We start from the raw sequence: 15,977 nt of genomic DNA, 5'->3' as shown, positions 1-15,977 counted from the left end.
AGAATTCAAGAAGACATATCATTACAAAATTAAGTAAATTTGGTATTTTCCGTAAATTTGGTTTAATAAAAAATCATTCCGTAAATTTGGTTTATCAACAATATTAAAAAACAGAAATCTGATTTCAGAAAAACCAAATGCAGGAACTTCCAACAGGAAACCAATGCAACTATGAACCTAAGAGGGCGCTGAAAAACAAGTTTTAAAATGAATTGAAGTGATTCATGGAAAAAATTTCCACTCTTGTTGACTTTAATTATAGAAATGAATTAACCAAGATTTTCAAGCCAGTTTCAGATTGCTTGTACAGATTTAAAATTAAACGTGGGATATTTTATTGAAATCAGTTTCTGGTGAAAGTGGGAGTGCAAGATGGAAAGAGTTTTTTGAACAAGTTTTTAGACAAATACAGTCCGAAAGACATTTTTAATGCGGATGATTTTTTTTTTAATAAGTGCCTATTCGACTTTTAAAAATGAAAAATATTTTGTGGAAAAGTACAACAAAAAGAGTAACTGCCATGGCTGGGACTACCTGAGAAACTTCCATTTTTACTAATTGGTAATAGTAAAAACGTAAGATGTTTCAAAGGTATCAGATTAGAGTCATGCACCAATAAGCAAAGTGGTGGCTTTGATCATGCAAAAGAAAAAAAAAAAAAAAAAACTGGTGTACTAAGAAAATTTATCATAGGTTTTTTACACATTGGTATTAATAAAATATATTTAGTTTTAAATTAAAACCAGTCAGTCAACAATAATATCAATTAATAATATCAATCAGTAAACAATAATAAATGTTTCTATTGTTATTTGTTTTTTTTTTTTTTTAGGAGCATTAGCAACTAAGGCCATATTGCTCCAGGATATGCGGTGGTCATTCCCTGACCTTTCCGCATCCTCCGTATTTGGTGGTGACGGGCTCAAACCCCGGTCTAATCAGGAAGCATGTGCTACGCACTGCTGCTGCTCTTTCCCACCTGGCTACGGAGGCGCCGTTTCTATTGTATTAATATCAAAAATTTTTTTAAAAATCAAATAGATTAAAAATGTAATTAAAATATGAAATTTAGGAAGGCTCGGTAAATCATTCCGAAAGAGCCAAATGTACTAAAATTTTATGAAAATTCATCTACTATAAGTCTAGTTATTAGATGGACAAAGAAATTATAATTGCCAGATTTCTATTAATTCAAATTTAATAAAATTTAGGATGGCTTGACAAATCTTTCTAGATAAGCCAAATATAAAATTTTATAGAAATCCATCCACTAGGAGTCAAGTTATTACATATAGAGGGATGAACCAAAATTTGGTACCTTATGCATATATGCTAATGTACCTAAAACGCATGGAACATTTACAAGCTATCACATCATATGCTTTATATGATAACTATAAGCAGCTGCAAGCCATTGTGTCATATGCTTGTGTGATAACATAAGAGAGTTACAAACTATCATATCATATGCTCTTTTTGATAAACATAAGCATATATATAATAAAACCATTAATGATTGGATCTTTGATCACTGATGATGGATGAGATGGGTGGGGTGGTTGCTGGAGCTTTGCTCTGGATCCTAAACATTTGTTTCACCATTTCAAGACTCCAATAAGCAATGTGGTGGTATTGCACCAGTTGATGAGAGGCATCTACCACATAGCATTGCCTGGTAACACAGAGGGGTGGCATTCCTCTGTGTGGTGTGAATGCCATACCTCAATCCCTATTTACATTGGTTTGCACCTGGGTTGTCACCTCCAAATATACTAGATACCACATTTCAGGACTTTGCACATGGGGGTTATACTTAATGTTACTAACAGTCCCACCATGATGAAGGTGCAAGTAGAAGGTCAGGTTGTCACAGAACAACTGTACTTTGCTGAAATTTGGTCCACTTGACTCCAGTGTCACCAGAATATCATTTCCTTCAGTGTTTTAGACTCCTATGCAGCAAGCCCAGCTTGTCATACCTGAGAGAATGTCTGTGACAGCCTCTCTTAAATAACCATATATTTCTGCTTATTTTGCTAATGGGAAATATAATTTTGAATAATGCACCCGCATGATCAGCACAACTCGGAAGGTTATGTTCTACAACAAGACGCAAATAAATATTCAACATGTAGAATATCGTCATCATAGTGTTTGAATCATAATGTAGACAGTTATAATACTGACAGCTGTAATCTCAACAAGCCAAAATCACAACACCGCATAATACTAACAGCTATAATACCCTCTTAACAGCAAATTTAAAAAAAAAAAAAATTCAAATAGAAATTTAAAACTTAATTTATTCGGTATTTTTATATTTACACATCATTGGTTTTGTGCTGATATGAAACATATATTACAAGTATTGCACATTTTTGCAAATTACATAAGTTGCACACATACATTAAATGTCATCAATTATTTAAAATAATTAAATGTCACTTTCCATTTTGGACAGGGTTCACTGTGCAGTATACATTCAACTTTGTTATCTACCTGCTGCTGTTTTTTCTGAAATTCTTCAGTGATACATTAGATGCTAAAGTGTACTCCTCCAATTATGTTCTCTCATTTTTGATGTGAAAACATGTTTGGCAGCACTTAATAAATTTTTCAGACTGAAGTAAAATCGACTGGTAACGAAAGTGCGAGATGGAAATGATGCAAATGATATCACTTCCTAAATGACACTAACTCGGCCCCTAATGTTGATTCAGTACAGTAAGTAGCAGGAGTGAGCATAAAATGTTACATTGCTCATACTAAATATTGAAGTAAAACCGATTGGTAATGAAAATGCAAGACAGAAATGACATCACTTCCTAAATGATGATAACTCAGTCACTAACACTAACAGCTAGATTCGAAAGAGCAAGTAGCAGCCGGAAGCATAAAATGTTACGTTCATAACTTCGGTTCTAGCTGTTCGAAATTATGAACGATGTAACGTTCATAACTTCGAACCCACAAAATGATGTCACTTCCTAATGATGCTAACTCAGTCACTAATGTTGATTCAATAGAGTAAGTAGCGGGCATGAGCATAAAATGTTACATCGTTCATACTAAATATTTGGGACTGAAGTAAAACCGATTGGTAACGAAAATGCAAGACAGAAATGATGCTAACTCAGTCACTAACGTTGATTCGGTAGAGTAAGTAGCAGCGATAAGCATAAAACATTACATTGTTCATAACTTCGGTTCTAGCTGTTTGATTTTATGAACAATGTTCATAACTTTGAACCTTTTAAAATCCCATTAACTTCTTCTAAGCCAAGGATGTTTTCACATAGAATAAAACATCATTCTGTTCATACAAGGAACACACATACTTTTTTTGTGCAAGCTTCAATGATATTTTAGGTACATGGAATTCCTAGTTCTATGGAATCATACATGACCACAAAATTGGTGGAAACAACACAGTGGGATACAAACAACAGTACCATTACACAAATAATCTTATTCTTCCACAAATATAACTTTTTGAGCCACTCAATCACATTACGCTTCTGTTGGCAAAGAGGATTTCAGAATGATGCATGCCCCTGGAATTTCATCAGACAGGAAAAATGCAATCCACTTGCTTGAATCTTTCTTCAACCACGCTGCCCCAGGTGGAAGAATCAAACTTTGTTTGATACATCAGGAAATTGACATTCAGAAGTGTTTATTGCAGTCAATTCTAGATCCATTAATATTATATGTGGCTTCAGTTCGATTTCATTTTCTTCAGCAAAGTCAGTCAAATCTTGAAATAAACATTTATAACATTCTTCGCTCTTGCAAGTTATTACACATACACAAACTAATGGTAGAATTTGGTAATTTCCAGAACCAACCGTTACAGGTATTGTATAATGCTGAATTTTGAGAACAGTTTTGAATGGTACCATCCATAATCCAATATTCGGATTATGATAAATGCTGAACATTTACTTTTGTTGTATAAACCAAAATTCTTTCCTCTCCCACTACATAATCTCTAAACAGAAATAACTCAGCATTTAATGCTTCACACAAAGCAAGTGAATATCAGTTTTGGCCAATGACTGTGGCACTGCCAGTCATTCAGCTTTTCTCATTGGTTTTATTTTCTTGCAGAGAGTGTTTTCTGACAGCATATATGGCTGGATCTGTTGAGGGATGGCATTAGCATTAGTAGAGGCATTTGATGCAAGAAAGCAAGCTTATGCAGCATCAGCCAAAAAAAAAGAAAAAATAAATAAATAAATAATAATAATAATAAATAAATAAAAATAACCACTTCCACTTCACCCCTCTGTTTGTTCGAAATACCTGTCCAGCTGAGCCTTAAACTTATTTAGGCTATCAACTTCCACGACAAGGGATAGAAGTCTGTTCCACCAACCAACCACCCGCTGGCTAAAGGCAAATTTCCTCACGTCTATCCTACATCTGTCTTTCCTCAATTTGAATTTATGCCCTCTCAGGTGATTATTCTGAGCAAGAGGAAGAATCCCATCAGCATTGAACATCTCAAACCATTCAAGGCTTTATACACCTCTATCAGATCACCTTTCTGGTGCCTAGTCTCCAGACACTGTAATTTGCAAAACTTAAGCCTTTCTTCATAAGAGCACCCCTTTGTTCCATTCACTAATCTTGTTGCCCTTCTCTGTACTCGTTCCAGCATCTCTACATCCTTCTTGAAATGAGGCCTCCAACCTGTATACAGTACTCTAGATGTGGAATGACCATTGTCTTATACAAGGGTATAAATCACTTCCTTATCCCTGCTAGAAAAATTCCTATATATCATTGACAATACACCATGAGCTACTCTTGCAGCCCATCTGCACTGCTCAGAAAACTTCATATCTGCCTGCACAACCACCCCCAGGTCCCTTTCATTCTCTACCACTGTCAGTGTAGTACCACAGAGTTTATACGTTGCTCTGGGGTTGCTGTTTCCCATATGTAGTACTTTACATATGTCAATGTTAAACTTCATTTGCCACCTATCAACCCATCTGCTCAACCTTTCCAGATCCTGTTGCAGTAGCATAGTGTCAGTAGTGTCCTTGACAACCCTGCCAACCTTCGTATCGTCTGCAAACTTGGACATTAAGCTTGATATACCATCATCAATATCATTTATAAATACAGAAAACAATAATGGACCCAATACTGAACCCTGAGGGACTCCACTAATAACATTAGTCCACGATGAGCAGTGTCCATTGATTACCACTCTGTCTTCTCCCCCTCAACCACTCCTTTATCCATAGCAGCAATTTGCCTCCAATGCCACACTGCTCCAATTTGTGCAGCAGTCTTCCATGTGCAACAGTATCAAAAGCCTTTCTAAGATCCAAGTATATAATATCAAAGTTATTCCCTGCATCATGGCAATGCTGTTGGTTTGAATAATAGAACATGGCAAATTTTTTGTTTGTTTTACATGCATCTTAATTTGCTAAATGACTTTTGCAACAGCAGCACTTGATTCTGGGCATGATTATGATTCACAAACTTTTCAAGACAATGTTGCCCATTCAAATATTTTGTCATTGCTCTACCTTGACAATCTTCTGATTTTCTTCTCTCACAACACTAATAATAAATATCCTCACAATGTTTGTCTTTTATCATTAAATATCCATGTGTGTCAATTTTGTTGTTCCCTTTTTAAGATCAAGCAATTTCATCCATTTCAACAAGAGGGATGAACTAACAGTAATAAGTTTTATTTTGCACATGCTATTATATAAGTTGTCCATCTCCATCCTACCTACCTACTGTAATCCTTTTTCCAACGGATTTCTCAAAAGGAAATATCCAAATAAATGAGGACAATGACCTCCAAAAAAACTATTAATTTCTAGAATTTTTAAATCTAGTATTATAGGCAGTCCAGTATTATTGTATTGTCGGTATTTTTATTTCTTGGTATTAAACAGGGTATTACGGCTGTTGGGATTTTGGTTTGTCACAATTATGACTGGCACTCTTCACCATGAAATACATCTATTTTTGAATTTCTTTCTCCACACTGCATGCTGACATTATGCATATTTGTTTGAAAATGTCAGATTGCATCACATTTCCCACCCTGCTGCTTGAAACTGAAAAATCATAACCACATATGGTACACAAGGCAAACATGTTACTTTTTCAGAATTTACAATGCATGGAAAACCTTGTGTTTATGTCTTCTGAAAGTGTGTCATATTTCTTTGGCATCTTACTGAAGATATTATTAATCAGCTTGGTACTACACAAGTGTTTGGTTCTCTACACAGCAGATAACAACACAAATATTGTGCATTTCTATTTTGCAACAGAGCATACCTAACAGCCAATTCATTAATGAAAATAAATAGCAATTTTTTTTTTAATCCCAATTTTAACCTGGTTTTATTATTTTTTGTGAAAAGAAAAAGATGAAGGCATACTGAGTTTCTGCAAAAAAAAAAAAAAATGGAGAAATTCTTTGTCACCAACCATATATGATGGTGAAACAGGGAGGGTTAAATTGACCTTTCTCCATATCAGGATACAATATTCATATCCAAGATATGAATACTGTATCCTGGTCTGGAGACTACATCTAAGATATAGAACTTGTTTATGGAGAAAGTGGAAAGAAGAGTGGCTAGATAGCAAAGAGCACTAAGCATTATCCTTATGAGAATGGCTAAGAATATATGGTCTTCAGAGCTTATCAACTACATGCCTTGAAGGATGGGGGATTTGATTAAGTGTATGCCATGAGATGGATTAGTGAAATGAATGAGGGAGGAATATTCTCACTGATGAGTGAGACAAGAACTAGAGGGCGCAATTATAAACTCATACATCATGATGTAAAATCTTATACTTCATGAATTTTATCGTCAAGCAACATGTTGTGAAAGGTTGGAATAAGCTCTCTGCAAATTTTACTCATTCTGGACAGATGGCGCCGTTTCGAAGCTTGTTGACTTGCTCATCGGTGGGTGGGCAGGTACCCTGTTGTTGCAATAGTGACAACCCAGTTATGAATTATAACTCAACAACATAAGAGATGCTTGATGGTGTGCATGGTTTTATCTAAAAATATTTCTTGACTAAATGCCTAAGAGTATGAATTAGCCAAGAAATATTTTTAGATTAAACCACACACACACCATCAAGCATCTCTCATACTCTTTGGCATTTAGTCAAGAATATTTTTAGAATATTAAATATGAATATTTCTTACCTCTATATGGGTATATTCCATTCCTGCACAATTCTCATTACATTTTTCATAAATACGCCTCAACCTTTTGAAAGACACTCCAATAACTCTTAAACTTTCTTGTAATTTTGCTCTCCTTTCTTCTTGTCCCCCAATACCACTTGGCTAAATGAATGATATATATATAACTTAATAAAAATCAAATAAATGACAAATCATATATACAAAACAAATGTATAAAAGATAGTGTAAGTCTAATTATCATAAAACTGAAACAAAATGACACCAATCAACACATAATACTCTCAAGGATTTAAATACTCTTTTGACACAAGTAATATAAGTCTGATAAGACATATGCATAGTGTAAGCAGCAATAAAAGTGCCAAGAAAGCAACCTCAACACTGGTAGGACTCAGTATAGGTCACTGCAAAAGTAATGAATTTCAGAGTGATCCAACTGAAAAACACCATATCAGTCATATGTTACAGTTTACTGTTACAATCCATTTGAACATTCTAAAGTTAAATGCAGCTGACATGATGCAAGGAATGAAAGAGGAGATGTGAGATCAAGAAACAATGTGAGAGGTCAAAAAATATTTAGGGATGGACTGTCAATTCCTGAAGAGACAAAGTCCTTTCAGGGAATAAGCTAACTAACCTAACTTAACTGCCGGTTAATAGTAATAGTAGAGTCATGTGATGCAAGAAAGCAAGCTTATGTAGCATCAGCCAAAAAAAAACTTTTCGCACATCCATTCCCTCTAAGCGTTTGTCCAATTCCTCCTTGAATTTAAGCTATCAACTTCCACAACAGATGGAAGCTTGTTCTAGCTATCAACTACCCACTGGCTAAAAGCAAATTTCCGCACATCTATTCTACAACTGTCTTTCCTCAATTTGAATTTATGCCTGCTCAAGTTCGTAATCTGGGCAAGAGGAAGAATCCCATCAGAACTGAGCCTGCTCAACCCATCCAAGGCTTTATAAACCTCAATCAGATCACCTCGCAAATGTCTAGTCTCCAGACACTGCAATTTTCAGAACTTAATTCTTTCTTGGTAAGACCACCCACTGTTCCCCTCACCAATCTTGTTGCCCTTCTCTGTACTCGCTCAAGCAACTCTACATCCTTCCTAAAATGAGGCCTCCAAACCTGTATGCAGTACTCAAGGCCTGGCCTGACCATTGCCTTATACATAGGGACAATCACCTCCTTTTCCCTGCTAGCAAAATTCTTGTATATCATTGACAAAACCCCATGACCTGCCCTGGCAGTCGTTCTGCATTGCTCAGAAAACTTCATACCTGACTGCACAATTACTCCCAGGTCTTTTTCATTTTCTACCACCCAAAGTATAGTACCACACTGCTGGTACGTTTCTCTGGGGTTACTTCTATCCATATGCAGTACTTTTGCATTTGTCAATACTAAACTTCAGTTGCCACTTCTCAGCACATCTGCCCAACTTTTCTAAATCCTGCTGCAGTAACACACTGCCATTACTATTATTAACAACCCTGCAAACCTTTGTATCATCTGAAAACTTCAACATTAAGCCTGATATATCTTCATCGATATCATTGATAAATATACAAAACAAGTGGGCCCAACACCAAACCATGTGGGACTCCACTAAGAACAGAGTCCATTGATTACCACTCTCTGTCTTCTCCCACTCAATCACCCTTTTATTCTTTGTAGCAACTTTGCCCTTAATACATACTGCTCCAATTTGTACAGTAGTCTTCCATGCACAACAGTTTCAAAAGCTTTCCTTAAATTCAAGTATATGATATCAAAATTATTTTTTGCATCCAGTTCCTTTGTAACCACATCATAGTATTCAATCAAATTTGTCAGATAAGACTTTCTCTTAACAAACCCATGCTGTGTCTGAATTATTACTGCAGCCTTATCTAGGTGATCCTGCAATGCATCTTTAACCAGTGATGTCATTATTTTCCCTGGCACAGAAGTTAAACTAACTGGTCTGTAATTACTCATGTCACCCTTAGATCCCCTTTTGTGAATTGGGAATACATTTGCACATCTACAGTCCATGGGGACGTGGAATTAGATTAGGTTATGTTCTGGCCATGATCTCTGCAAACAGCAAGATCGCAAGTCCACAGGCACAATGCACCATAACTGAACACTCAATCCAGACAAGGTTGCAAAATTTTAGTTTGTCACCTGTCACACTGTTGTCCATTATTTTTGTGAACTGGAATGACAGAAACAGATCCTGTGCAGCTGTGAACCAAGTCATACAAGTTTGAGCATACCTGGGTTTTGAGAATGGCTAAAGCATGCTACTTTTAGCCACAAATGCAACACCCCAATAATGAAGTCTGGAGGAGATTTCATGACGTGGGCTGCTTCTCACATAACCCTCTTGAACTTACCTGCGCATTGACATTCTGGACAATTTAATGCATGGCAGCTCTACAGATTGTCTGATCACCCTCTGGCCATGGAGCTTGCATAGACCAACATGATAATGCTTGAAGTCACCTATGAACAGTAAAAGGATGCTGCACTGTACATGGATGAAGGATGTAAAAATAAAATTTATCAATATAAAATAGATAACTACTCTGATGAACTTACTGAAAGAACTTAACTGAATGAGGAAACTTACTGAACTGCACAAAACTTGGGATTTAATGAGTTCTGAATTTAAAATAACTTTAGTAAAAATTAGAAATTATAATGCTTTTCTTTGCTGCATTCCATTTTTGACTTTATTCAGAAGTAAACATCTTGGGTATACTCTGAAAATGAACTTGTTGACCTCCACGTTATAAATAATCGTTCCTGCCTGATTCTGCTGATGTTTTTGTTGTTATTTGGAGCATTAGCAACTAAGGCCATATTGCTCCGGGGATATGTGGTGGTCATTCCCTGACCTTTCCGCATCCTCCATATTTAGTGGCTCACGGGCTCGAATGAACCCCGGTCTAATCAAGAAGCATGTGCTACGCACTGCTGCTCTGCCCACCTGGCTACGGAGGCACCCTGATTCTACTGATATCAGAAACACAAAATTGTTTCATAAAATCTCAACTGCTATAGTACATGTTATAGGTATGGTTGAGTGGTGAAAAATGATGCAAGCAAGCAAGCTTATGCAGTATCAGACAAAAAAAAAAAAAATCCTACTTCCACAACACCAGATGGAAGTTTGTTCCAACAATCAACTACACTCCAGAAGAAAGCAAATTTCTACACATCTATCCTACAACCATCCTCAATTTAATTATTGTCTCTTCATGTGTGTGTTGTCTGAGGAAAGACAGATGCCATCATCATTTACCTTACTCAATCCATTCAATGCTTTAAACACCTCATTCAGATCTCCTCAGAGGTACCTAGTTCCAGACACTGCAATATGCAGAACTGAAACCCTTTTGGTAAGAGTTCCCTTTTCCTCCCCTCACTAATCACAATGCTCTTCTCTGCACCCATTCCAAGAGATACACATCCTTTGTAAAATGACACTTTCAGACCAGTATGCAGTACTCAAGATGTGGCCTGGCCATTGCCTTATAAAGCAGGATAATCACCTCCACAACCCTGTTAGAAAAATTATAGTATGCCACTATATCACTGACAAAACCCCATGAGCTGTCCATCCACAATGCTCAGAGAACTTCATGATTAACTGCACAATTACTTCCAGTTACAGTAAACCCCTGCTATTCGTGGGGGTTACGTTCCTGAGAAATGCCACGAATACCGAAAACGCAAATACTGAGTTATGTCTCCATAGTAATAAAGGGGTTCCATTCCAAAGTATGAAATATACAGTAATACCCCGAAGTTACACGATAGGTGGGTCCGACGAAAATCGCTTAAGTCGAATTCGCGTAAGTCGGGGTACAACTTTGCATATAAATACATATAAATTTTGTTTAATTGGGACCAAGGACTAACAAAAACACTAGTTTAGAAGAAAAATATTAATAAAATTGCAGTTCTTTATACATATTAATACAAAATATGTATTAAAAAAATAAATGACTTACGTAAAAAAGTTATTTCGATGTCGATGGCTTCATAAAATCTAACAAATTCGTCTGACAACACAGCGCCTTCTTTTTTTCACGCAGAATTTCTTCGTAGCAAGCTAATAATTTTTTTATTTCTTGCTTTGTAGCTATAACAAGTTCTTCGTTGGAGTCTATGTTTTCTAAAATTTTTAAGCCCTTTACAATTGAGCCCTTTTTCAATTTTCAACCTGTCAAGTTTGCAATTGTCATGTGCTTTTCGCCATTGCTTCATTTAGGCCTGTAGCACATGCAATATCACATGGTCTTTCATTTCGCTCAAAGCATTTCACAATTTCATATTTTTTCTCTATCGACAGAGGCGGACTGGCCATAAGCCTTACCGGGCAAACCCCGGAGGCCGGTGTGATTTTGGCCATAAACCATAGTATGAGGCCACTACAGATTTTCCCGGGTAAGAATTTTTGACCCAGTCTGCCTCTATTTATCGATAATTGCTTTTCTTTTTCTCTCTGAATCTGCAGTGTCTTCACCAATACGCTTCGTTTTCACACCTTTTAAGTATTTTACTCATTTTTAGGGAATAAAGCACAATTACAAAACGAGGAGGCACGCTTGATATGCATAAACAAAGCTGCGTGCATGTAGCAACTGAATAAACAACACCATAAAAGCAGAGATACACTATTAACACCTCACATTTCTAGGGGTTACTACCATAAAACAATAATAATCCAGTTGCGTTTCTGCTAGTGGAATCTGTTGTAAACTGGTAGTAAACTCGATCTAATTGCATACCGATAGCTGGAATTGTGTTGGTTTTTACGTTATTATGGTGAAATGTGTTTCCCCTTCACTGATATAAAAAACATAAATACATTTTCTGAATCTTCTCTTCATTCCTATCGTGTTGCGTACGGTTGGGGTGATTCTGCGTTCGACTGCCATTTCTTGTAAACACAAAGGCGAATCGTGCATAAGCCAATTCGGTTCGTGTTATATTATAAGATATCGTTACCGTATTTATAAATAGTGTATGATCGCATTTGTGTAGTGTAAACATGTGTTATACGAGGACTGACTGTATACGGCTCGACCGACGCGATCCATTTCTCTCATGAAAACGATGTAATTTCCGACAAAAGTTGAGCACGAATTCGAACGCATACATATAAATACGACAGTTGGAATACAAATTCTTGTATATGTGTGCAGCTCATGCACAGTAAAGTTGAATTTTGATCATCTTTCGCTCTCATTCTCCGCCGTTGCACCGCATATCGATAACATATGAAAAACGGCCTTGAAGATAGTGGGCGGCAGTGCTGCCAAACGAAAAAATCAAAACCATGTAACTCCGAGTTCGCGTAAGTCGGGGTATTACTGTATAAGAAAAATTAGTCTAAAATTTTGTCTATGTATGTATTATATGTACCTTCATAATATGATTATGTACATAGACAGTACATAGTGAAATGCAATGTAAGCATAAGCCATCGAAATGAAAATAAGAAACAATTTAATAATAAAGACAGCGAATGCTTATAAAACAATTTAATATTAAATGTAATATTTATTAGAAATTTCAAACAAATCTTTCAATTCAGCACCTTTGCTAGCTAAAAAACTCATCCCACCAGTGCTATCACCAGTTTCGCTCAAGTGTTGATAAAGGTGTTTTGCCTTTTCACGAATGATGAGTAAACTTAACGGAATTTTATTTTGAGTTCAGTCTTCTATTCACAGATTTAAAGCTTTTTCCATTTTTTCTAATTTAACATCACAAGTTACAGAGCAAATTTTTGAAGCAAGGGCATTTTCACGGACACTACGGCGGATTTTTTCTTCCGATTTCGTGATTAATCGTACCATTGACTTATTGATTTTATAATGTTTCGTCACTGACGAGACACTTTCACCATTAGAAATTTTGTCTAATAACTGAATTTTACTCGCTAATGTCATCACCTTCTTTGATCTTTTCACAATTCCCTTGTTATTCGTAGCCATATTTTTGTAGGGGTTAGAAAAGAACTTGTCCACAATAAAGTCACTTTCTTCCATTAACACACTCGAAAAAGTCTGTTTACACTAACACACTGCAAAACGGTAGATTTTTCACTTTTGTAAGCATATCAATTTATAAATTGATAAATTTATTCAATTTATAAGAATATAAATTAAAAGCAAACAACGAAACCTTCCATGACAAGTACATAGCACATACCGAACAAGGATTAGCGAGAAACATCTACGCTTGCGATTTTGTCACTCCTCTCTCCCCACCCACTGAGCACTGTTTTGACCGGGATTTTAGCCACACCCATGTTTTTTTATGGCAGAAAATGTTCACAGTGCTTTAAAATTCACATTTTTTTAGGTTTCATTTTATATTAAATCAGTGACCGCAAATAGTGGGGGTTTACTGTATTTTTCATTCTCTACTACCCTAAGTGTGGTACTACACAGTTATGTTAATCTGAGATTACTGTTACCCATATGCAGTGCCCTGCATTTGTCAATGTTAAACTTCAATTGCTACTTCTCAGCCCATCTGCCTAATTTTTCCATATCTTGTTCAAGTAGCATACCTTAATTACTGTCATTAACAACCCTGTCAACCTTTGTATCATCTGCAAACCTATTTTATTTATTAATTTTCCCTGGAACAGAAGTCAAGCCTGATATGTCTTTTTCAATATCATTAGCACACTCACTGCTGGTTGACACATACGTGCATGTAGTAGGGGTGACACGTGTGCACCAAGCCACCTTTTTGCCAGCAGCTGACCAATTCAGCCATAGTGAAAAGAAAGCCCCTAAATGACTCTGTTCTCTCCAATCCACAGCGACTCAATCCTGTGATTTTGAATATGGTTCATTAAGGTTATAGGTCAAGCCAACAGTGAATGTGTTAAAAAAAAATACTGAAAATAACAATGAGACCAGCAATGCCTGCTGGGGATTCCACTAATAACATTAATCCAAGAAGAGCAATCCCCATTAATAGCCACCTTTTGTTTTTTCCCACTCAACCATCCCTTAAATCTATTGTGGTAACTTTTCTCTAATGCCACATGTCACCAATTTAAACAGCAATCTTTCATGTAAAGCAGTTTCATAAGCTTTCCTGAAACCTAAGTATATGATGTCAAAATTATTCTTTGCATAGGGTTCCTTTGTTACTGCATCATAGTATCTAATTAGATTGATCAGGCATGATTGTCCCTTAAGAAATCCATATTGTGACTGCAATATGACTGCATTCCTATCTAGATAGTCCTATATTACTTCTTTAACCAATCACTCCATAATTTTCCCTGGAACAGAAGTCAAGCTTACAGGTCTGTAATTATTCATGTCACCCTCTGATCCCTCCTTTGTGAACTGGGGGAGACATTCACACATATCCAATGCATAGGTATCTCCTCCTGAATCCAAGAATGCTCTCATAAATATAGCCAAAGGCCTGTCGATAGGTGTTGTCGACAGATTGAGATTTGCTAAATCTCAGTCCTATTAACAGACAAATACTACCACCTCCAACTTTATAAACAAGGCTTTTTAAAAGATCTTTTAATAAATTTTAATTGCATCAATATTAATGATATTAACTAATATTAATTAATAAAGAATATTACCATCAGTATTAATATTGATGACCTTATCATGATTATTATAAAATAGCCAGTTCTAAAGAACTGGATGCTTTATAATCTCATTACCAGGCAGGTCTCTTGTAATGAGATTGCAAAGTGCCTAATTTTTTTAAAACAACCTTATCTGCAGTATTATTATTAGACAAACTTCTGTAATAAAATTAAAGATTATTAATTCTTTAGAATCATCTTATCTGCAATAGTGTTATTAGACAAACCTCTGGTGATGAGATTAAAATCCTGTTGTATATACCCACTGAAATTCATGTTAGCTAAATCATGTATACCAAACCGTCAGCCATTTGTTCTTTGCAAGAGCAAAGTAGCAACAACAAGTACATATTTTCTAAAGCTCCTAAATTTAATTCAAATCTTACCTTAAAATGTATTTAAATAAAATTAACTTTAAAATGTTTTAATTAAAATATAACCTTAAAATGTAAAATTTTACATTTTAAGGTTATATTTTAAATTTTAAAATTTTAAATTTAAAGTTTTAGCCTTATGTAAGTAACTTAAAATAATTTATTATAGTAACTAATAACAATTTAACTCTTCTTTTTTCATTTATTGGCTGCCTTTGCAGTCCCTTTATCAATGAAGTGAAACATCTGTTTTCCATCTATATATAATTTTCAACCAGAAATTAAAGAAATATATAGATTTCACATATGTTGAAAGTTCTTCATTCCTCTATTAATAAATTTAAATTACCTGTGCACCATACTGCTGAAAGCAACATCTAAAAGTAGCATTTGTTATATAAGAAAAGACAGCCACGGCAGACTAACTCCACAGTATAAAAAAAAATGTTATTTGTTACAATTAAAACATTTTTGTTTTAGTAAGGAAGGAAGATTATGTAGGGAAAAAAAGCTTAACACAACACCCTGATAAACCACAGCATATGATTTTGTGTTCCTCGATTGGTTACTGCAACGTAAAGTAGTCTACAGCAAATGAATATATATAGATATATTTCATCAATCCTGTTTAATTTAGAATCTAAGAAAAATAATCATGGCTACCATCACTGCATCAGTCTTTTTTTTTTTTTTTTTTTTAGATGGTCAAGAGACTCAAGACTGGATGTCTACAATGGATTCCAT

The 15,977-nt window shown here is 35.5% G+C and overlaps 1 protein-coding gene across 1 annotated transcript in view; it reads right to left on the bottom strand.

Annotated features, from left to right (window-relative positions):
* The window catches only part of MED30 (Mediator complex subunit 30), an 81,508-nt gene that overhangs the window by 18,370 nt on the left and 47,161 nt on the right, over nt 1-15,977 (bottom strand). Inside the window, exon 3 of the mRNA XM_090385791.1 lies at nt 7,214-7,357. Coding sequence (XP_090241917.1) covers nt 7,214-7,357 — 144 coding nt within the window. The remainder of the gene's footprint in view (nt 1-7,213; nt 7,358-15,977) is intronic.

Source organism: Mastigoproctus giganteus, chromosome 12 (assembly GCF_048544385.1).
Source record: "Mastigoproctus giganteus isolate SK-2022 chromosome 12, ASM4854438v1, whole genome shotgun sequence".
NCBI lineage: Eukaryota > Metazoa > Arthropoda > Arachnida > Uropygi > Thelyphonidae > Mastigoproctus > Mastigoproctus giganteus.
The sequence above is the reverse complement of the archived record's forward strand: the minus strand, read 5'-3'. Positions and strand labels throughout refer to the sequence as shown.